Genomic DNA, 22076 nt, shown 5'->3' on the forward strand with positions numbered 1-22076 from the left:
TGCCCTAGCAGGAGGAAGGAAGTTTTCCCCTGCCCTGGCAACAGCCCAGCCAATGAGAGACAGCCACAGCCCAGCCAATGAACGATAGTTACAGCCAGCTAATGAAAGACAGCCAGAGCCCAGTCAGTGAGACAAAGCTACAGCCCAACCAATGAGACACAGCCACAGCCCAGCCAATGAGACACAGCTATAGCTCAGCCAATGAGAGACAGCCACTGCCCAGCCAATGAGACACTGCTACAGCTCGGCGCCTGAGAGAGCCAGAGTCCAGCCAATGAGAGACAGCCACAGCCAAGCCAATGAGAAGCCGCCACACCTGGAACTGAGAGCCGTGGACTTTTGTTTATAACCGCTTGTTGCAATTTGCTCTTTCTTCTGTAAAAGAGTAGTTCTCTCCCTTGCTCTGCAGATTTGCCTCTGGTTGTTGCGGTAGCTTCCTTGTCCTGGGTTGCAGTTTTCTGCTACTCCTGAACAGACCTATTTTTACCGGTAAAATAACTGGCAGTTTTATTTTTTAAGGTTAACAGATATAAAAAGTGGCCGGGGGGCGGGGAGAATATGATGAAAAACAGGATATTTCCCTAGTCTCAAAAGTATTTCCCCCAAGATGCTTACTAGTTATAAAGGGAAAAATAGTACTTTTAGAGTGAAGACACCTCTTTAGCCCAATGATCAAAGTTAATGTCACCAATGAGACTTCAACAACCGGGGAAGGACATTTTCAGTGGCACCTCTCGACTTCCTGCCCCAAGTGCATGACTTCAATCTAATTATTATAAGCTAATATCCTACAAAACCCAAGCTGACGGACGTCCCACCAGATAACAGGGCAGTCCTCTTCACAAACATCGTGAAAGACGAAGGCTGAGGCACTGTCACAGGAGGAGGAGACCAAGGCAACAAAACACAATGTGGGATCCTGGATAGGCTCCTTGTCCTAGTTCAGCCTGTTCTAACAAGAATAACACAGACCCCGCAGCTTATAAACAAACACATGTTTATTTCTCACCGTTCTGAGGGCTGGAAGTTCATGATCAAGGTGAGGCACCTTTGGTGTCTGGTGAGGCCCACCTCCTGGGCCACAGGCGGCCCTCTGCTCATATTCCCACTGTCTCCGCAGAGCGGAAGGGGCAGGGAGCCCTCTGCGACCTCTCTCTTAAGGGCACTCATCTGAATCATGGGGGTCCACCCTCATGACCTAATCCCCTCCCAAAGGCTCTGCCTCCCCATACTTCCCATCACCATGGGCGTTAGCTTTCAACATCCGAATTTTGGAAGGACATGTTCAGTCGTAGTAATCCTGGACGAGAAAAAATGGCCTCTACTGTATTGATGCTAATTTCCTGGCTTCATTATCCTGATTCAACCATGGTTACCGTGGTGATGTGAACATTAGGGGAAGCTGGGTGAAGGGTCTCCAGGAACTCTACTATTTCTGCAGCTTTTCTGTCAGCCTAAAATTATTTAAAAATAAACCAAAAAGAAAATAATCTCTACCTCAGGGCGTAGTCAGGAAAATTAACTGAGGAAATGCAGGTGAAATTTCTACAAATAAGAACTCTTAACACAAGCTTTCCCCCACCCCCCCCTTTTTTTTTTTTTTGTCACATATTGCTTAAATTTTCGAGAAAACACCAATGGCGAGGTCTGGAGTGTCCAGAATTAAGCTTGTTTTCCTAGTCCTTCCTGACTTGAAAGAACAGAATCCAGAAAGAAAATGGCATAGGTAACCCTTAAGCTGGGTTCTATCAAAAAACCTGTCAGGGCCTCAAATCACTCTAACCCCCACAGATACAGAGGATGAAGGTCAATGTCAGGGAGGTCAGGAGGATCCTCCAGCAGGCTGACAGCTCCACAGATAACCCTAATTCCAAAATTGATGCCCTTCTGGTATGGGCATCCTGTCTTAAATTGGGATATCTGCTCGCATTAAGAAATTTCTTTCTCCTTGCAACTGCCTGCTCTGGGCCCATTAGAAATTGACTCCATAAACGGGATGATCAAAGTCTTATTCTGTGTTTCACACAGCATGGGCCTGTTGATGTCTTTCCCATTACCTCACCTGCTGTGTTTGACCTTCAGTCCATCACTCTGAAGGATTCAATTAGTGGCCAAGCGCTGTTGCGAACAAGATACTTCAATTGTGAGCTGTTTGAGTCTCCCACTGAAGATAGGGAGGTTTGTATGTGCATGTTTTTTTTCAGAAAGACTGAGCCCAAACCTCTTTTGTTTTTCCTTCTTGCTTAAAAAAAATCATACTGGAGAGATTAAAAGTGAAAACACAAACAAACAAACAAACAAACAAAAAAACCCTCATTCCAAAGATCTTCCTTTTTAATCATGACATGAAATCTAGCAGTCCTTAAGGAAACCATTTGGTGACACAAATATCAATGGAAAACTCTCTCTCTCTGTTCAGGACACCATAAGTGCGATGGATGTGGCTATAACAGGATTGCATGGAGGAACTCCTTTCTTGAGAATAAACAGTTCTGTATTATGACTGTAGTGTTGGTTACAGGAATCTATACAGGTGACAAAATGAAATAGACACACACACTCACCCACGAACATATGTAAAGGCTGATAAAATCCATACAAGGTATAGACTCTTGTTAATTGCATTGCACTCAGGTCAGTTTCCTGATGTTGACAATGTACTATGGTTAGATAAGATGTAAACTGGGTGAAGGGTCCATGGGATCTGTACTATTTTTGCAATTTCCTATGTGTCCATAGTTTTTGTTTGTTTGTGTTGAAATATCATAAACATGTTTGGTAGACCAATGACAAACCGGGAAGTCTCTGCATCCAATACGACACAGGCTTTTATGTCCATCAGATATGGGTTCCTGCCAATTAGGGAAGAGATGAGATTTTCCAACAGGAAAGCCAGCAAGCATATGCACAGGCAGCCTCAAACAGTGCTGGGGATCCCCCACTGACGGATCGGATTCCCCCACCAGTGGTGGAGAAAAGTGGCCCACATAACAGCCTGGAAGAGACAAATGCCTCTACCTACCACCTCCGAGACCTTGACCTTCTGCCAACAGACACTTGTCCTTTTGTAGCTGCCCATCATCCACCCTCCTTCCTGTTGGCACCCCACTTCTATTTCCGGGCCTCATTGTCGGGTAGGAATGTGACTGACTGAAGTTAGGCCAATGGATGCTGTTTCATGATAATCTGAGTACTGACTGAGTGAGACAGGAGTAGAAGGTTCTGAGGAAGAGTTCCTGCTTTGAGACAAATGCAGGTTTCCAGCTGCCAAGACTCCTGGAGCAAGCCCAGTGCCCTTTGCCATCAGTTTCTGTCCTTCTGTGACTTGTGACCAGTCCCCTCCTCCAATTTATTTTACAGAGGTTTAAGTGAAAGACATCTTATTCTTAAGACTGGGATTTCAAACATTCATTGACTGAGCTTTGTACCCGTAGAACACATTGAGATTGACAACATCGTTCAGTTTGCAAGATGGATGACAAGGGACTGATTTCCTTCATATGTAAAGAGAGCCCACAAATCAATGAGGCCCATAGATCAAAAGAAAGGTGGGCCAATGATTACTAGTGAACAAGTGTCTTCAAACATGAAAATATTCCCACACCTAAAAGAAATGTGAGTTCAACTTACAGTGAGATGCCATATTTCACCCCTAAGATTGGCAAAGATAAAAATATTTGATAGCAGGTAGTATTGGTGAAGGAATGGAGAAACAGGCACACTTCACCCTTCTTGGAGCAGTTTACATGGAGGTGGTTCTCTTTGGAAGGCAATCTGGCAATACTCCGTGAAACTAAAAACGAGTATGCCTTTTGATAATTCTAGGAACTTACCCTATAAACTCAAACATATGCCCAAAATATGTGCAAGACTATTTGTTGCAGTATCACTTATACTGGCGGTTGGTCAATTACAGCCTGTGGGTTAAATCTGGCGGGCTGCTTGGTTTTGTAAATAAAGTTTTATTGGCACCCAGCCAAACACTCCTTTACATATCATCTATGGCTGCTTTTGAACTAGGAGGGCAGAGTGGAGTAGTTGCACCCAAGGCTGTCTGGCCCACAAGGCCTAAAATATTTACTCTCTGGCCTTTTACAGAGTAAGTCCACTGACCCCTGATTTATACTGATTTAAACAAAAAAGCCCAGAAAAACTGGTTATCCCTTGATAGGTGCCTGGCAAAATAAATTCTGGCACATTCAGAGGGAGCAATAGAATTCAGGTGCTAAAGATAGAGACTGGCCACAGAATGGGAGAAGATATTTGCAAATGACACTACAGATAAAGGGCTGGTATCCAAGATCTATAAAGAACTTCTCAAATTCAACACCCAAAAAAACCCAAATAATCAAGTCAAAAAATGGGCAGAAGATATGAAAAGACACTTCTCTGAAGCAGACATACAAATGGCTAACAGACACATGAAAAAATGTTCATCATCATTAGCCATCAGGGAAATTCAAATCAAAACCACATTGAGATACCACCTTACACCAGTTAAAATGGCAAAACTGGACAGGAAAAGAAACAACAAATGTTGGAGAGGTTATGGAGAAGGGGGAACCCTCTTACACTGTTGGTGGGAATGCAAGTCGGTACGGCCACTTTGGAAAACAGTGTGGAGGTTCCTCAAAAAATTAAAAATAGAGCTACCCTATGACCCAGCAATTGCACTCCTGGGTATTTACCCCAAAGACACAGATGTAGTGAAAAGAAGGGCCATATGCACCCAATGTACCTAGCAGCAATGTCCGCAATAGCCAAACTGTGGAAAGAGCCTAGATGCCCTTCAACAGACGAATGGATAAAGAAGATGCGGTCCATATATACAATGGAATATTACTCAGCCATCAGAAAGGATGAATACCCAACTTTTACATCAACATGGACGGGACTGGAGGAGATTATGCTAAGTGAAATAAGTCAAGCAGAGAAAGTCAATTATCATATGGTTTCACTTATTTGTGGAACATAAGGAATAGCAGGGAGGACATTAGGAGAAGGAAGGGAAAAATGAAGGGGGGGACATCAGAGGGGGAGATGAACCATGAGAGACTATGGACTCTGAGAAACAGGGTTTTAGAGAGGAGGGGGGAGGGGGGATGGGTTAGCCCGGTGATGGGTATTAAGGAGGGCACGTACTGCATGGAGCACTGGGTGTTGTTTTTTTTTTTTTAAAGATTTTATTTATTTATTTGAGAGAGAGAATGAGAGACAGAGAGCATGAGAGAGAGGAGGGTGAGAAGGAGAAGCAGACTCTCTGCCGAGCAGGGAGCCCGATGTGGGACTCGATCCCGGGACTCCAGGATCATGACCTGAGCCGAAGGCAGTCGCTTAACCAACTGAGCCACCCAGGCGCCTGGAGCACTGGGTGTTATACAAAAAGAATGGATCATGGATCACTATATCAAAAACTAATGATGTAGGGGGCGCCTGGGTGGCTCAGTCGTTAAGCATCTGCCTTCAGCTCAGGTCATGATCCCAGGGTCCTGGGATGGAACCCCACAGTGGGCTCCCTGCTCAGCGGGGAGACTGCTTCTCCCTCTCCTGCTCCGCCTGCTTGTGTTCCCTCTCTCGCTGTGTCTCTGTCAAATAAATAAATAAAATCTTAAAAAAAAAAAACTAACGATGTATTGTATAGTGACTAACATAACATAATAAAATTTAAAAAAAAGAGACTGGGAGGTGATCACCTCTCTGGAGGGAAGGCGTCTTTTCTCTTTGTATCCTTTTGCACTACCGTTTTACTTGTTAAGCCCTTAAAAATAAAAGTGGGACTTCCCCAAGTATGGGGAGGGTGAAGGTGCCAGGAGAGGCCATCCTGCTGTTAGGGACTTAAGTTACCAGAGAGCCATCTGCTCAGGCAGCCTCTGGTCTCCCTAGGTCTCGGCTGCTGGGACAACGGGAAAAGGGGAATGGCCTGCCCTCCTTTGATTCCTGAACCACGGAGTCAAGCCTCTGGCCAAGCACAGATACCAATAATAAGTGAAGGCATCCGGGGCAGAGTAACGGGCCAGAAGGACGTGCACCCTGGCAGCTACTGCTGCCCTGAGGAAGCCTGCGGGCGGACGGGGCCGTCCGGGACACCCTGGGCTGGGTCCCTGGGGTACAAACAGGGGCTGCATCAGGACCCCGGGGCGGTCCTCCCTGGGACCCGTCTGATGAGGAGCGGGGCACCGCCCAGCAGCACCCCCCCCCCCGCCCCCGTCGGAGGAGCCCCCAGCCCCGGCCCCAGGCTTGGAAGGAACCTCAGGCAGGCGGCTGCGCTTCCAATCTGGAATCGTTTACTGAGTCCACTTCTTACACACATAATTATAAAAGAATAAGAATCGACAAAAATATTTTCTTTCCATAATATGTAGAGGTGGTTCGTTTCTGGTGGGGTGTTTTTTGTTTGTTTTTGCTTCTTTTTTCTTCTTGCCCGCCCCTGGCAGAACACTTGGCAGGGAGGAAAAGGAAGAAGTAAGGATAACCCTGAGGCGGGGAAGGGTCCGCTCCCAAGGCTGGAGCCCCGGGTGTGCGCGGGCGGAGAGCGGGGCCGCGCGCTTGCTTCAGAGCCGGCCTGAGAGCTCCGGGGAGGGCGGGAGGCTCCCCGCCCGCTGCGCACCACCCCCGTGCCCGGGCTTGGAAGAAGCCCCGTCTACCCACCCCCGCGCGGGTGCTGACTGGGTAGAACTCCGCGGCCCGGCGGCGGACCCCATTCTAGGTTTAGGCACCCTTTGCTTTGTCTTTTAAATAATCATCAAAAACGGCCCCCCAAACAAAACACACTATGAAGTGGGCGGGTCTGGAAGGAAAGGCAAACGCATGCTTCTGTGCGGCCGGTGTGCGGCAGGGCGGGGAGGAGGCCGGGCCCCGCCCGGTTTGGGTTCCCGGTGGAGTTGAGGCTCCAGCTCCCGGGCAACGTTGAGGGGTGGGGATGGCTTGAGGAAGTGCTTCTTGGATGTGGGCCTCATCTCTCCGTCCTGGCAACCGAGAAGCAGCGGCAAAAAACCCAGGAGCATTACAAAAAGGAGAAAGTCGTGGGGGCAGCGAAGGCTGAGGCTCCAGGCGGAGGGGGGCTGTCCAGCGGGGGCGGTGGGAGGAGGCGCCGCGCGGGGTCTGCGGGGGCCACTCGGGCCCTCCCGCCTGCTCCCTCCAGTGGCGGCGGCGGCGGCGGCGGCGGTGAAGCCACTTGTGCTCTGAATGTGCAGGCCCCGGGCGGCGGGGGCTCAGAGGTATTCCTGTAGAAAGTGCAGCAGCGTGACTTCATAGTGCTCGCCGGACTCCGGGCAGCGGATACTGTGTCTCTCGTTAGGGTAGATCTGGGTGGACAGAGAAGACAGGGCTGGTGACACAGAGGGACCCTGCCCCAGGCGGTCGCCAGCCAGGCATCCTGTCCCCACCCCCACCCCCCGCCCCCCGCCCCCCAGCTCAGGGCGGCTCCTGGGTGGTGGACCTGGGTTCCAAATCCTCTCTGCCCCCGACTGGCTTGCTGTGCACTCTGGGCAAGTGACAACCTCCCTGACCGCAGCCACCCGCCTCCAAAACCGGAGGAAGAATCTGGACCTCTCCAGGCCTTTTCGAAGGTTGGCCAAGTTCGTCTCTCAAACACAGAGCACGTGCACATTCAGAATGGCACATTCGAGGGACTGCCTCTCTGCCCGCAAGCTAGGAGCTGTCCCTCACACCTGCAGAGGTGCAATGAACCCACGTCAGTGGAGGGGGCAGTGCATCAAACCTTTGGGACCTTTGGTACTGTTCACTGGAGCCACTTGCTTTCGACTAAAAGGCCACATGAGGACTGCACATGCCATGGCTCCCACGACAGGCCTCCCACCCTGGGTTCTGTCAAGTGTTTTCTGGGTTCTCTCCCACCACCTGAGGGGGGCATTATCCCCAGAGAGGAGCGGTGCCAAGGGCCAGTCCCTGAGACCTGGCTGAGCTGACGACCAGGCCCTTGGGTGACGGTGACAGCTTAGGTCTTCCCTCTGACCATGAAAGGAGGGCTCTGGCACCCTAGCAGGTCTCAGATAGACCCTGGGGGCTGGGGGGACAGGCTTGAAATCTGCTGCACACTCTCCCAAAGTACCCAACTCTGGTCTCAAGCTGGGTGGAGCTGGCTTGTACCAGGGCCAGGGGGCCCATTCCTCACCTCTCCCTGCCAGCAAGATGGGTTTGTGAACTAAACCATTCCTTCCTCTCCAGGCCCACAGCCACTGCCCCAGTTCACTACTCTGGAATACATCCAAGTGCCCACAGGTCTCTCCTCCTTCTCCCTTGCCTTCTTTAATCCATCCCTGGATGAAGCACAAGTCTAATCATACAGTCCCCAGTGCAGAACCCTGCAAGGACCTGCCAGTCTGGCATCAAGACCCTGTCTCCTGCTGCAGGACCTCACTTCTCCCCACTTTGGGCACCAGCACTGCCAGGGACAGACCTCTCACACCACCCTGGGTCTGGCTGCCTGGTTACTTCTTCCTCCTTTTGGCTGTGAGGGCAGGGAGAGAGTCTGTGAGGTTCCCTGCTGTGCTCTCAGCCCTCAGGCCAGGGCCTGGTCTACAAGGGTGCCATGTGAACAAGGAGGACCGGAGACCACCAGCCTCCCAGTCCATCTGCTCCAGGGGACCTGAAACAAAAGACGGGGTCCGCCCCCACCTTCCTCACACGCATTCCTGCTCCCACCCCCAACAGAGGATCTCACCTCGCCCACAACTTCTCATGGGGAGGCAGGGCCACAGGACGCCAGGCCCACCCTGTGTGCCAAACGCTCTCCCAAGACGAGCCATTTGGCCCTTGAAATCTCACTGGCAGGCAGGAGTTATCCTGCCCATGTCACAGACGAGGAGAGGAGGAAAGGCCCGGGGTTAATGGACCTACAGCCTATGGCCACCTGCGGAGCAGGATTTCGCACTCGTCAGGGCTGTGTGAGGTTCCATGCCGCCCTGCCTCACCCTGATCTGCAGCTGCCTCTGGCCTGTCTGTGAGGATCATGTCCTCCCTCCTGCCCTGTCCGGAAAGGCATGCTCAGCCACAGGTCCCTGAGGCCTGTCCCTCCTCCCCTGCGACCCTCAGTTTCTCGATCTGTCGAATGGCAACATGGCGCTCCCCTGAGGACCGAGCGTGTGGAGGCTTCTGGGAGGCAGAAACACCGGGGGTGGCAGCACGTGATTAAACCCGCCCCTCTTACCTCTCTCGCTTGGCCGGCCCCTTTCCTGCTAGGACGACTGACTATGGCTCACATCCCACTGGCTCCCGTGGGCCCCCGTAGGGAGGGGGTCCCAAGGGAGGCGGGCCCACGCACGTCACCCTTTGAAGGAAATCCAGCCGAGCCCCGCCCCTCACCCAAGCCCCGCCCCTGCCGCTGAAGCCCTGCCCTTCGCCACTAACGCCCCACCCCTCACCTCCAACCCCTGCCCTCTCAGAAGCCTGGCTCATCACCAAGGCCCCACTTCTCACTGACAAGACCCGCCCCCTTACATGGAAGCCACGCCCCTTGCCCAACACCCCACCCCTCGCCCGAGCTGGTGGCACCCTGCCCATCGCCCCGCCTTTGCCCCCAACTCCTCAACCGCTTACTCCAACCACCCTGGTCTCCAGGCCCAGGAGAGGCCCCAGACACTTCCCCGTGCCTGGTGTCTAACCCCGCATTCTCCCACACCTCCACTCTCCAGCATCCTTCAATGTCACCTCCTCCAGGGAACTCTTCTCTGAACCCAGTCACCCTGAGATGCTTTCAGCGTCCTGTACCTTCCTTCCAGGCAAATTTCTTGGTTTAAGGTAAAATGGCGTGGGCGCGATAAATTCCTTAACCCTGACCTGCCTCCACCAGGCAGAGCTGCGGGGGTGTGCTGGCCTGTCCCCTCAGGGTGCAGATCAGTCCATGACTGCTGACTGGATGTGGGGCCATGGGGGGCCCGGGGAGGGGTGGAGGCAGCTGGTGGGGGGAGCCCTGCCTTGGGGGCCAGCGCAGCAGCAAGTGACTCTGCCCTGCCCACCCTGCGGGCTCCTGGGGAGGCGCCACCCACCTGGAGCTGGTAAGGTTTTCCGGCTCGGATCAGCTGGGAGACGAGGAAGTTTGTGTGGAAAAAGTGCACGTTCTCATCCAGGAAGCCATGCAGGATGAGCAGGCGGTTGGGCCTGGAAGACAAGGTTGGGTGAGGGTCTGAGGAGGGACCCTCTGCTCCCGCCCAGCGCCAGCTCAGCAGCCCTCGGTGGCAGAACCGAAAGCCCGAAAGCCGGGGGTGCGACAAGCAGGTCTGGGGACTCCCCACTTCCAGGCAAGGAGGGGAGCGGCGGGTGGGCGCACTGTGTGTAGTATGCCCTGAACCACAGGGAAGCTTCTAGAGAGCAGTGCTGCCCCCCGGCACTGTGGGATGATGGAATGTTCTAGACCTGCCCCACCCAATGCAGTCATCACAATCATCACCACATGTGGCTACTGAGCACTTAAAATGTGGGAAGAGTGGCCGAGGAACTGTAGTTTTTAAAAATTAGATTTTTTTTTTTTTTTAAGAGAGAGTGCAATGCAGGCAAGGATGGGGAGGGCAGAGGGAGAGGGAGAGAGCCTTGAGTAGGCTCTATGCCCAGTGTGGAGCCCCACGCAGGGCTCGATCTCACGACCCCGAGGATCACGACTTGAGCCGAAATCAAGAGTCAGACACTTAACCGACCGAGCCACCCAGGCGCCCCTAAAAGTTTGATTTTTAAAAATAATTTATTGAGGTGAAATTCACATAACCTAAAAACCCCTCATTTCAAACTGAACGATTCAGGGGCATTTGGTGGATTCACAGTGTTGTGGACCACCGCGTCTATCCGGTTCCAGCAGAGCCCCCCGACATTAGCAGTCTCCTGCGGCCCCCTGACAACCACCACACAGTCTGTGTCTGTCTCGATGGAAATGTTCTGTCAGTGGCTGTGAACCAACATGAACTGAAATTCAGGGGCCACATAGGGCTCCTGGCTCCCGGACCGGACGGCACAGCCCAGAGCCCTGGGTTTCGAGTTTGGCTGTCCCCAGGGAGCCCGGCCCACACTCCAGACCACGGAGAGCAGCCTCAGCAGGAGAGGGGCCCAGGCGGGGTCAGCCTGCATCGGGAGCCTAGCACGAAAGGCGTGGGCCCTGGGAAGTCATTCAGCAGATGGAGCCACACCAGAGGGCGGCAACACCATTCCCCCCCACAGAGAAAAAGGCCGATACCGAAGCATGACACGGTATGCCTAAGCTGGTCCCACGGCCCCGGATGTTACAACCACGTGGACCTGTGTCCCGAACCACCGCATGTCAAATCCCACAAAACTGAGGCTGATCGGATTCAAGACCAACCGACAGCCCCACAGCTGGACACATGCTTGGGGAGTGAGGGAAGCCTGCATGTGCCAAGCAGTGTGACTCTAGAGCCTTCTTTCCATCATTCTGAGGGCAGGGCCGAGGCCTCCTCCCTCACAGGGCAGCCTGGTGTTGGCCTGCTTCTGTGAGGAGCAGTGAGAAGGGAAGGCCTCGGGGTGTGAGGCGGCCGCAGAGAGGGAGGTGCGGAGGCCACAGGAGTACAGCGCTGATGCGGGGGGCCGCCGCGGACGCCCAGCCTCGCCGACAGCCGGCGCCGGGGCGGGGCGGGGGGAGCATCCCGGACAGAAATGGCAGGGGCCCGGGAGGGGTGGCGGGAGAGAAATGGGGGCCGCGGTGACCCAGAAGGCTGGGGCGGGTGAGGGCCTTACTCATTGGGCAGCTTCTCCACGTGCAGAGCTACAGAACCCGCCTCGTAGCCAAGCTGGTTGTTCTCTGGGACATCCATGTAGCGCTCGGTGTACCCTGTGTCATAAGCCATCCAGACGGTGACCGGGGCGCCCGCGATGGCCACCTGAGGGCCACAGTGGACAGAGCGGGGTCAGGGAGACAGAGACAGAGAGAGAGAGAGAGAGAGAGAGAGAGAGAGAGGAGAGGAGAGAGAGACACACATACATGGGTCAGGTCTCAGGAGCCCTCGCTTGCCTGCCGGCTGTCCCGGGGCCTCCCCCGGAAGGATGTGAGGAGCGGGCATGCACACGGGGGGGCTGGCAGGGGAGGGGCCCTCAGACCGTGTGTCCCCCGTGGATCGTGCGTTGTCGAGGGAGGGCGGGTGAGCTGAACGAGGGCGTTCAGGCCGGGATCGGCCCCTCCCTGGCCCCACTGCCTTCCTGCCTCCTCCTCCTCATCGCCGCCCCGCGGTGCCCTGACAGTGCCGCCGGCCTGGGGGCCCCTCCCCCGACGCTCTTCACACCATGCCCCACCTCTGCCCATCCGAGGCCGGGGTCCCGGGCTCAGCCTCCCACAGAGAGCTGCTGGCGGGGTTTTGTGCAGCCGGATGCCATCCTGGGGTCAGCAGTGGCGGGCAATGAGGAGGGGGGCTCGGCCCCACGGGGCTGCTGCGGGGAGAAACAGCCACGTGGCAAGGCCCCTGCCGAGATGCCTCTCCAGGGGGGGCGGGCTCCGAGGGGCACAGGCGGGTGCCCGCAACCAGGAGGGGGGACGGGGCGGGACCCACCTTGAACACTTGGGGCTTATGGATCAGCCCCATGAGCGAGAGGAAGCCTCCGTACGACCACCCATGGATGGCAACTCGGCTCAGGTCGATGAAACTGTACTTCTCGGCCACAAACTGCAAGCCCTCCACCTGGTCCTCGATCTCCACCTGGCCCTGAGGGACGAGGCCGGGCACCTCTCAGAGTTTTCCTTCCATGTGCGTGCCCTGCTGTCCCACCTCTGTCCCTCGCGGACCAGAAGCAGCTCTCGGGAAGCTCCCCCTCTCTCCAGACCCTGTTCCAACCTGCTCCCGGGGGGCGGTGGCCAGACGAGCAGGGCACCGACCCCACCTGCCACCTCCTGGCTGACCCGGAGAAAGCCCCATCTCCCCTTCTGGGCCTCAGTTTCCTCATCCCTAAAACAGGACGTCCACTTGAACAGGGCCACTTTACAGTGGGCGAGGTGGCGACTGTCCCGCACTCAGAGGCTGGGCACAGGCTGAGGCTCGATGAACAGCAGGTGTCATTACCGTCTTCATCCTCACCGCCACCACCACCATCACCTCCATCTTCATCACCACCACCATGCCCACCACGAGCACCATCAGCTCCATCCTCATCACCTCTGCCACCATCACCACCACTGTCTCCATCCTCACCACCACCATCACCACCATTAGCACCACTTCTACAGCCACCAGTCCCTGTCTGTTCCAGCCATTGGGACTTCCTGCTGACAGGGCCCATACTGACACGTTTGGCTCATCTGGGCCTTAGGCACCAGGTGGGATGTGTGGATACCTGTCTCCCCATGGGGTGTGGCTCAGAGCACAGCATCAGAGTGGACATTCTCCTTGGCTCCAAAAGGCTACCCTACTTTTATGCCTGGCATCCTGGCCGGGACTGGCCCTGAGGAGGTGTTCCAGAGCTGCCCCCGAGCCCCAGGGCTGCCCTCACCACACAGGAAAGGCTCAGAGAAACTGTGGAGAGATGTTACCATTTGGTTTTTCAGGGCCCCTTCGAACCGAAGCCCTCGCTGACACGAGCCCCTGCCATCGATCACGACCACGGCGTAGCCCAGGGATGCCAGTGTGTTGAGCCGCAAATACTTGATTCCTTTGAAGGAGTTATTCACCAGCTGCACCTGTGACGGGAGAGCAAGGAGGGGACGTGGAGCTTTAGGACGAGTGGCAAGGAGTCCAGTGTGAGATACCAGGCAGGAGGGGCTGGATGGGCCAGGGGCCAGATGGATGGGGCCGGGGGTCTTACAGCCTCACCAAAGCTCCTGCACTTTACTGTGGAGGCTGCAGATGGCTCTGAAAGGGTTCTAGCCACGGGGAAGTAGAAGGTCAGGCAGGGGCCCACTCTGCACCAGGCTTGTGCTTAGGATGGGCTCCCTCCTCAGCCAGGGCCTCTGCCGAAGCCCTACCCTGGAATCACTCCCTGATATTTTCAGCCACATTCTGCCCCCTTTCTACCTGCAGTTTTCTCTAAAAACAGACAAAAACTGGTGGTGTTCTCGGAGTAACTTGACTCAACCCAGTTCCTCACTTTGGCTCTACTGACGTTTGCAGCTTTATCAGTCTCTGCCATGGGAGGGCCATGTCAGGTACTGCAGGGCGTTGACTGTCCCAGGCCCCCACCATAGCTGTGATGGCTACAAATGTCCCTGGACATGACCAAGTGTTCCCTGGGGGACAGAATACCCCCAGGTGAGAAACTGCCATCTTGGATGGACCCCAATGCCCATCTGCCTGCCTGGACCTGTCTTGTCCCCTTCTCAGAGAACTGGGCCCAGGGCCCATGGCTACCTCTGTCCCCAAGCAGGTGACTAGGGGTGACAGCGGGTCACTGCTGGGCAGGTGGACCAGACAGACACCTGGGGGTCAGGGGGGTTTCCCAGAGGGACAAGGGAGCATCAGCAGGGGAAGGGGGCAGGGAGTTGTATGAGAGGGTGGGGTGTACAGAGACCCAGAGGCAGGGGGGCAAGGGCCCCCAAGAACCCTGTGTGGTCAGTGGGGCTGCGGCCCCCTTGCATGAACCCTCCTTCTGGCCTAGCTGGCACCCAAATCCTGGTGTGAAGGAAGGGGGTGTGGGGAGCAGGGCTGACACCCACCTGGGGGCCTCCATACACAAAGAGGACAGTGGGGTGCTTCTTCCCTGGCTGCACAGCGTGGGGCTTGTAGATCATGCCGTAGAGCCGCACGTCTGACCGCGTGTGGAAATGGAAGATTTCCGGGGGCACGTAATCCGGGGGGCAGCCTGCAGAGACAGAGCAGCTGTGGCTTTTCGGGCCAGAGGGCGCCAGGGAAGCACATCTGGCTGAATGAAGCCCAGGCGCCACTGCCTGGCCCTCGGCTGTGGAGGGAGGGTGGGAGGCACCCTGTCTTCTGTGCTTCCTGATGGTTTACATCAGAATCCAAGGGCCACAAAGGACGCTTGGTCCCATGAGTGTGCGCGTGGCAGGCTGCGGTCCCCCAGAGCCCCCGACACTTGCTGATCTGATCTCCAACGGGGATGGCCATGCCTCTGCTATTGTCTGCCCCTGATTTTCACCTTTGCCAAGCACCACTGGTTTGCCAATCATGACAGTGAGGCAAACATCTTTCTTTATGATTACCTTGAAAGTTTTAGGTAAATAGAGGAAGTCAATTTAAAAAGGAAATAAGTCAATTGTCACGTAGGTTCTGTAAAGGGTCAGACGGTGAGTACTTCTGTCTCTGTGTCTTAACTACACGGCTTGGCTGTCTCGGCCCCGGTGTGGCCATGGACAGTCCCTAAATGACCGGGCGTGGCCGGGCTGGGTGCACAGACCGTGTTTGCCCGCTTCTCATGGAGGTGGGCTGCAAACATGGCAAGTCTGGGCATTTCTGGACGCGGTGCCTCAGTCCACCTGCCTGCAAGCCCAGGGCTGGGCACCAGGACCCAGGACTTCCCACTGCTGTCCCCCTTGCTGTGCTGGGTGTCTCGGTAGGACCCACCCTTCCCTTGGTTTCATCTGTAACACCAGGCCCAGGGTTCCTGCTCTATCAGGTCCTGCGGTGATGTGGGGAGAGTCATAGACTGAGTGAGCTACTGGCTGGAGACTTCTACTGGGTCTCAGAGGGTGACAATGTAACAAGATGCTTTCCAGCCCACAAGACACCCCACAAACGCCAGGCATTATTTCCTAGAGTGTTCTGGAAATTCAGCAAGTGGCAAATCTGGGGTCAGGGAAGGGCGTCCTTTTTAGTGTGTGATTCCCATGGGCTAGGCGCTGTCCAGAGTGTTCGGTTTCCATCCTATGGACTGCCTGCCATGAGACCGTTTCATAGAGGACACATTTGAGAGAGACTGACTGACTTGCCTATGGTTCTGCAGCCAGCAATGAATCTGGGGCCACCTGAGCAGAGTTCTGGCCACCCTTCAGGCTCTTGGGCAAACTGGAAAGTTGCCTCTGTTCCCCGAGGCTGCACTCCTGCCTGATGCCCCAGCTCCTTCCACAAACAAAGGCATCGGGATGTGTGCCCTGCGCAGATGCCCCTCGAGACAGCCACCCAAGGATGAGAACGCCCCCGCAGGGACTCCCCATGTCTGACAGCTGGTCGCTCTGTGCCGTGCTGTCCCTAACCACAGCGCAGAAATTAGAGACAGGCCCAGGGGGCAGGGCCCACAGGAGAGGTGGGGCCGCTGGTGATGCCCAGTGATGAGCTCTTCGGGCCCCCGGGGCCACTTGCTGCCTCGAAGCTGCCAGAACAGCCCCCTCTCGCCAGTGTTATTTAACAGGGCCGCATCTCATTTTACAGATAGGCAAGCCAAGGCTGCCGGGGATGCGGGGGGAGACTTGGTCAAGGTCCCCAGGGATGTGGGGCTACTCACTGGCCGCCTCCATCATGCTGGCCCAGAAGTGGGGCTGCTTGTGCAGAGGGTCATCATCGGGGCCGCTCAGCTTATAGACGTGCACGCAGGGTGGGGTGCCCACGCTGCTGTAGTGGCTGATGAACATGTCGAAGTTCTGTAGGCAGGATGGGGCGCTGAACACTGCATGATGTGTGTCCTTCCCGACCTCCCAGTCCGCTTTGGCTCCCTCTGCCCCCGTCACAACCCATCTACTGTCTCTGCCCTGTGTGCTCACTTGTTTAAACTTTAAAACTCTTCCACTCACATGAGGTGGGTGCTATTACCATCACCCCCATTTCACAGATAAGCAAACTGAAGCCAAGAGGAATCTGTCCCCTGGCCAGGGACCCCCCTACCCCCGCCACTTCCCCGGTGGTAACTGACCGACCTAGGGTCATACCCAGATCCTTCTGATGCTAGAGCCTGCTCACGTTGCTGGTTCTACAGCCCACGGACTGCTACCAAATGCTTGCCCTGGACTGGAAGTAGCCCTGGGCACATTCACTGCCTGACATTCTAGATCGTTCTGACAGGCTAAGGCTGGGTGCCCTAATGGTGCCATCCGGCACATCTAGGGAGTGCCCACCTGGCTCATGGAGCAGCTGTGGGAGAAGCCGGGTGTGGTAAGGCGCACGATCTCGCCCGCCGACTCATAGCTGACCACATAGAGGTGGTGCTCCAGGGGCGTGTCCTTTGTACCTTGGAAGTACACCAGCTTCGTCTCCTCGTTGACCCAGATCTGTGGGGGCACAGGGGCGCCTTGTGAAGCAGCCCCAGGCCGGGCCTTGGACTTCCCGTGCCTTTGCTCCCACGGTGGCTGAGGGAGGGGGCTGATGCGTAGCAGAGAGATCCAGGCCCTTCTCCCTGCCCCCACAGGGAGGGCCCAGAGTTATGTGCCCGGGATGTTTGTTCTCTCCCTAGCTGGCTTTAGCCCACCGGCCGGAAAAGAGCTAGCTGGGAGAGAAGTGCCTCGCAGACCTGGTGGGGCAGGAGAGGACAGCAATCTGAGCTCACTGCATGTCCTCTGGTAGGACTTGAAATCGGAACGCCAACCCCAGACGGCCCCTTCTGGGCATGCCCAGAGCTGCGAGTGCAGAGCTGAGGGCACAGTGCCCAGGACAGAGGCTGAGGGAGGGGCTGGCCTGTGCCCGAGGGCCCATCAGCCCCCAGCCCTGGTCCCCAAGAGGTCAGCCCACCCTTCTGACCCAGGTGCTCAAGGCTAAGAAGCGGCACCTGCTTCCTGGGTGAAGCCCCGTCAGACCCCAGTGTGATGTTTAGTGACGAGGCCTCAGGAAGAACAGGAAGGAACCCTGCTCTGGGGACTGACTGGAAGAGCCACTCTGCCTTTCCGGGGCCAACCTGGCAACATGGAGGTAAAACACTTAAAGAAGGAGTGTTCTCTGATGCAGCATTATGCTCCAGGGAACTGTTCCTGAGGGCTCTGCTCAAGGGGTGACTTTAAGTAGAAGGACAAACACGCTGTGTTCTCAATATTAAAAAAAGGCGATGACTTGAATGTCCAAAAAGACAAACTGGTTTCAAAATTATGGCACACTTCTCTGCAGCCACATAAAACCGTATTTTCTAAAAAAACCCAACCCCTTCAAATCCCCTAAAACAGTGTCCTGTGGAGAGGCGCCCAGCTGGCTCAGTCAGAGCATGCAACTCCTGATCTTGGGGTCATGGATTAGAGCTCAATGCTGGGCGCAAAGATGACTTAAGTAAATAAATCTTTGAAGAACAAAACAAAACCCCCCAATGTCCTGTGGAGATGTGTGCATACAAAAACGCTCTGCCGGGGTTTTCGCTGCGGTCGGCCACCTCCGAGGGGATGAGGCTTTGGGAGCCTGAGTGGGGTGAGGAGTGAGGGGGGATCCCCAGTGTAGGGTTACTTAGAACAGTTCAGTTTGTACAACAAACACTGATGTATCCTTTGCTGCCGTCCTTTTAAAATAAATGCAGGTTTCCTAGAAACAGAATGTCGCTGGAAAACCCCCACCACACGCAGTCACTTGCCAGCGTTGTCACCAGGACCACGTGAGAAGGTGCACACCCCGAAGGAGGCGCTCCCGGGGCACCTGGACCCCCCGCCCCGAGGCCCCCAAATAGTGCAGGCGGCTCAGAGCTGCACCCTGCCAGCACACACGGCCTCCGGAGGGGACGTGAGAAGCCAGTCTTTCCCTTTGTAACCTTTAACATGCTGCTGTGTTGTCAACGAGACTTCAGTTAAGGATAAAAATAAAAATTAAATTAAATGCTGCTGTGGCTTTTTAAATGTCTGGGTAAAAACCCAGGCGTGCAAGCGCCGCAAGGCCCACAGCGATGGAGAAGGGGGAGAACTTGGGCTGGCAGGTAGGCCAGACGCTATGCTGGGGGCTTTGGGTTCCTTTAAAGCAGGTCCTCATCAGGGCAGTCCCCCCCCCTCCTGCCGGGGACATTTAGCAACATCTGGGGACATCTGTGGTTGTCACACCTGGGATGGATGGGCTGGGGAGGTTGCTGATGTCCCATAGTGCCCTGGACGCCCTGATGTGGGCAGTGCTGAGGGGGAGAGACTCTGCCATAAAGATGAACAGATCAGAGCTCCCTGAGGGTCCCATCTTACAGATGGGGAACGGAGCATAAGCACCCAGCACTGAGGGGCAGGGCTAGGCTGGGAGCCCAGGGGTGCCTCTTAGCAAGAATCAACCACAGCAAAGGAGGAGGCAACCTTTAACCTTTTGGTACCCGACCCTCCGACTCGCCTTACAAATAGGCGGTGAAATGTGAAATCTTACACCTTGCTTCTGTTCCAACAATTTATAGGGACGTCTTTCCAAGTCAGTGACCGGCTATCCGTCAGTGTGGTTATGCTATCATCAACGCCCGTATCTGTGCCACCTGTACGTACCGGTATCACTCCTCTCGGGCTCACTCAAGTGTGTACTGACCACTACTTCCCACTGTGTGAACAGCTCTATAATGCACGCATGCGTGCTAACATCTCTAATGTCTGTCTTTGGTCCAGGAGGCATTTATGCTGGTGTGAGGTAGGGATCCAGGAAGTCTGATTAAGAGCTCTCTCCATAAAATTTGGAATTTTGTAGAACTGGACCCTGGTGAAGAAGCTTTGGTCAGAGGCAAGTCTTGCCACGTTTTTATGATGGTGCATCTGGGTGAGTGGAAGGTACACCACTTGTCTCTGCAGCTGCATCTTTGTCCCCAAACCTCCCGGGGACAGACGTTGGGGCAGGCCCCGGTTGGAAGCTGCAGGAAAATCCCACCGTAGGCAAAGTGTCCCGTAAACTGCTCTCCCAGGGAGAGGTGGTTTCATAAGCGGGAGAAGGCTAACAGAATGCAACAGGTGCACAGAGCAGCGCCCACATCCCGGACTGGGCTTGTCTCCAGCTGGCCAGAACCAGAGCCCTGTGGCCCTGGGCATGCTGGAGCAGTGGATGGAGCTGAGTGGAGCAGAGCAGGAGGCAGGCGCAGCCAGGAGGGAAGAGAGAAGCCACAGGCACATGGGGTCTGCAAAGAAGCTGGAGCGAGCGTACGCACGTGTCTGGGCACGTGTGTGCATACAGGCGTGCGTGCAGGGCGGGTGGGGAGGGTTGCAAAGAGATTCTGGTACCTTGGAGCCGTGCCTTGCCAAAACCTCCCATTCACCGCTAGTCAGCGCGATCTCCTCCTTGATGGGGCATTTAAATTCATCTGGAAGTAAGGAAAGGAAGAGGTGAAGGGGGCCCCAGGCAGCTGTGAAGGGGACTCAAAGGCCCTGAGGCCAAATTCCACCTGAGCGAACTTGTCACAGAGCCCTGCACGAGCAGGGCCAGGTGGGAGACGAGAGTGAGCTGGCTGAGCCTCAGACACGGGATGGAGTGGGGACCCCCCACACGGGCCACGGGGCCTGTGCACAGGTTCCGGCATCTCCCAGGGAGAACCAGACAGCTGCGTCTGTGTTGGACGCACTGATCTTAGAACCCTGCAGAGGCCAAACCATCAACTTCCGGGCTCGCGACCTGTGACCTCTTAGCACATGTTCGTATTCTGGAGAACCAGATCTGGGTTAAAACGCTTTGGCTGAGGCAAAGGCTCGGCTGAGTTTTTATGACAGATTTTTTGGATTTTGGGGGGCAGATCTCACTTTTGAATTTCCGCTAGGTAAATAACTACGGGATGCCCGCTGGCGTGTGTTACAAATTTATTGAGACAGTTTACGAGTGATGGCTGTTTTGTTCTGGGCACAGCTGAATCTGGGATCCTCCTGTGTCCCTCACTCACATGGAGGCAGAACACGGCCGATCGGTCGCTCATTTGGATCTTTTTTTTTTTTTTTTAACATGGAATGCCTCGTAAATTTGCATGTCGACACAGAGGCCCAGCTAATCTTCTCTGTATCCTTCCAGTTCTAATGTGTGTGCTGCTGAGGACAGCACTCATTCAAATCTTTATGGTGCCGTTCTCGGTCACGCCTACAGAAAGTGCTGGGTCGGGGGCACAACTGCACGTGGCCACCATTAACAGCCCTGCTTCTGCTCCATTCTCCTGCCCCTCCAGGAGGACCCGGTGCGCCCAGCGGCCGGCCGGCCATGCACTCCCCCCCTCCCTTGCAGCCACGTTCCCACAGCCTTCCTGGTGCAAGTCCGCACCTCTCATGGGAGGGGCTGCCAACCACACCCACTCGGCCCTCTCTGGAGCGGCCCTCCACTGTGAAGGACACCTCACGTGGCCTGGACACACTGCCCCTGCCAGTGCTGTCCCCACTTCTCGCTGGTCCTCCAGGCTCCTGACCCTCCTCCCTCTCCCCCAGGCCCGCTGATGGCGCCTTTAAAGAACTCATGCCTTTTGGTCCAAAGTGACCAAGGTCTCGCCTTCTCGGCCGTCCAACTGTCGCCTAGCAAGCCTGAGCCACATGACAGGAAGGGCAAGCTGGAGGGCAGGTGGGCCCACGCAGCGTGGATGGGAAACCTGGTGCACCCACCACGTAGGCTGGAGGGCCCCCGGGGCACCTGCCGTGAGCTCCACCCAGTGACCACCAGAGCCTGGAACGAAGATGTGCCAAGTGAGGTCTCCTGAGGTGAGATTAGGTGGTGGTGGCTAAGTCAGACAGACAGACAAACGGGAGAGCACAACACCAAGACAGCCACAGAAAACCCACCTCAGAGATGGCCTAGCCAGCCCATGCTGACTGCGTTACACCCCAGGTGACAGCGGTTGACAACACCCCGAGACAGCAATCGCTCCTCTGTCCCCATCTTACTTGACCCCCATCAGCTCGTGGCTTTGCCTGTTCCTGACCCCCGGCTTGGCTCCCCTGGACACTTTGCGCTCTCCGGTCTCCATGCCCTGTGTAGCACTGCCTCAGGCTTGTTTGTGGGCTGCCTCTGAACTGTGAGGCTCCCCTGGGGTGATCTGGCCCTGGGGGACACTGGGCGATGTCTGAGGACATCTAGGGCTGTCACGATCGCGGGTGCTCCTGGCACTGAGTGGGTGGGGGTCAGGGGCACACTGCTCAGCCCTGCAGAGCCCGGGACGCCCCCACTGAGGACAAGCCGGCTCGGGGTCCGCAGAGTTGCGGGGAGAGCCCGAGGGGCCCTGGGGTGGCTCTCAGCCCACACTGCTTCCCCGCCCAGACCCAGCCTGTGCTGCTCCCTCCTGTCCTGAGGCTGAGAGGCCATCTGTGAGGACACCCACACGCCCACTGCAGATGTGTTCTGCTCCCTGGCACTCTGGGC

The 22076-nt window shown here is 55.6% G+C and overlaps 1 protein-coding gene, 1 long non-coding RNA gene and 1 other non-coding gene across 11 annotated transcripts in view; 1 reads left to right on the plus strand and 2 right to left on the minus strand.

Moving 5' to 3' along the window:
* Nucleotides 1–6262: 6262 nt before the first annotated feature.
* DPP9 (dipeptidyl peptidase 9) overlaps nucleotides 6263–22076 on the minus strand; it is a 39463-nt gene continuing 23649 nt past the window's right edge. For 6 of the 9 annotated variants that reach the window (XM_027586236.2, XM_027586233.2, XM_027586235.2 and 3 more), the window contains 9 exons: nucleotides 19973–20052; nucleotides 16949–17101; nucleotides 16342–16477; nucleotides 14600–14745; nucleotides 13481–13627; nucleotides 12507–12659; nucleotides 11701–11843; nucleotides 10008–10119; nucleotides 6263–7304 (listed from right to left, as the gene is read on the minus strand). In XM_027586236.2, coding sequence (XP_027442037.2) covers nucleotides 7212–7304; nucleotides 10008–10119; nucleotides 11701–11843; nucleotides 12507–12659; nucleotides 13481–13627; nucleotides 14600–14745; nucleotides 16342–16477; nucleotides 16949–17101; nucleotides 19973–20052 — 1163 coding nt within the window. In that variant the 3' untranslated portion in view covers nucleotides 6263–7211. Of the gene's footprint in view, nucleotides 7305–10007; nucleotides 10120–11700; nucleotides 11844–12252; nucleotides 12388–12506; nucleotides 12660–13480; nucleotides 13628–14599; nucleotides 14746–16341; nucleotides 16478–16948; nucleotides 17102–19972; nucleotides 20053–22076 lie in introns of those variants that run through there. The other 3 variants (XM_027586239.2, XM_027586238.2, XM_027586237.2) reach the window with 3 other exon arrangements.
* Nucleotides 9406–18674, plus strand: LOC113918062. The gene is made up of 3 exons (XR_003518434.1): nucleotides 9406–9759; nucleotides 17284–17735; nucleotides 18325–18674. It is a non-coding gene; the product is annotated as an uncharacterized LOC113918062 (long non-coding RNA).
* LOC113919076 lies at nucleotides 20676–20777 on the minus strand. The gene has a single exon (XR_003518811.1). It is a non-coding gene; the product is annotated as a U6 spliceosomal RNA (small nuclear RNA).

The sequence above is a fragment of the Zalophus californianus genome, chromosome 1 (assembly GCF_009762305.2).
Source record: "Zalophus californianus isolate mZalCal1 chromosome 1, mZalCal1.pri.v2, whole genome shotgun sequence".
Classification (NCBI taxonomy): domain Eukaryota; kingdom Metazoa; phylum Chordata; class Mammalia; order Carnivora; family Otariidae; genus Zalophus; species Zalophus californianus.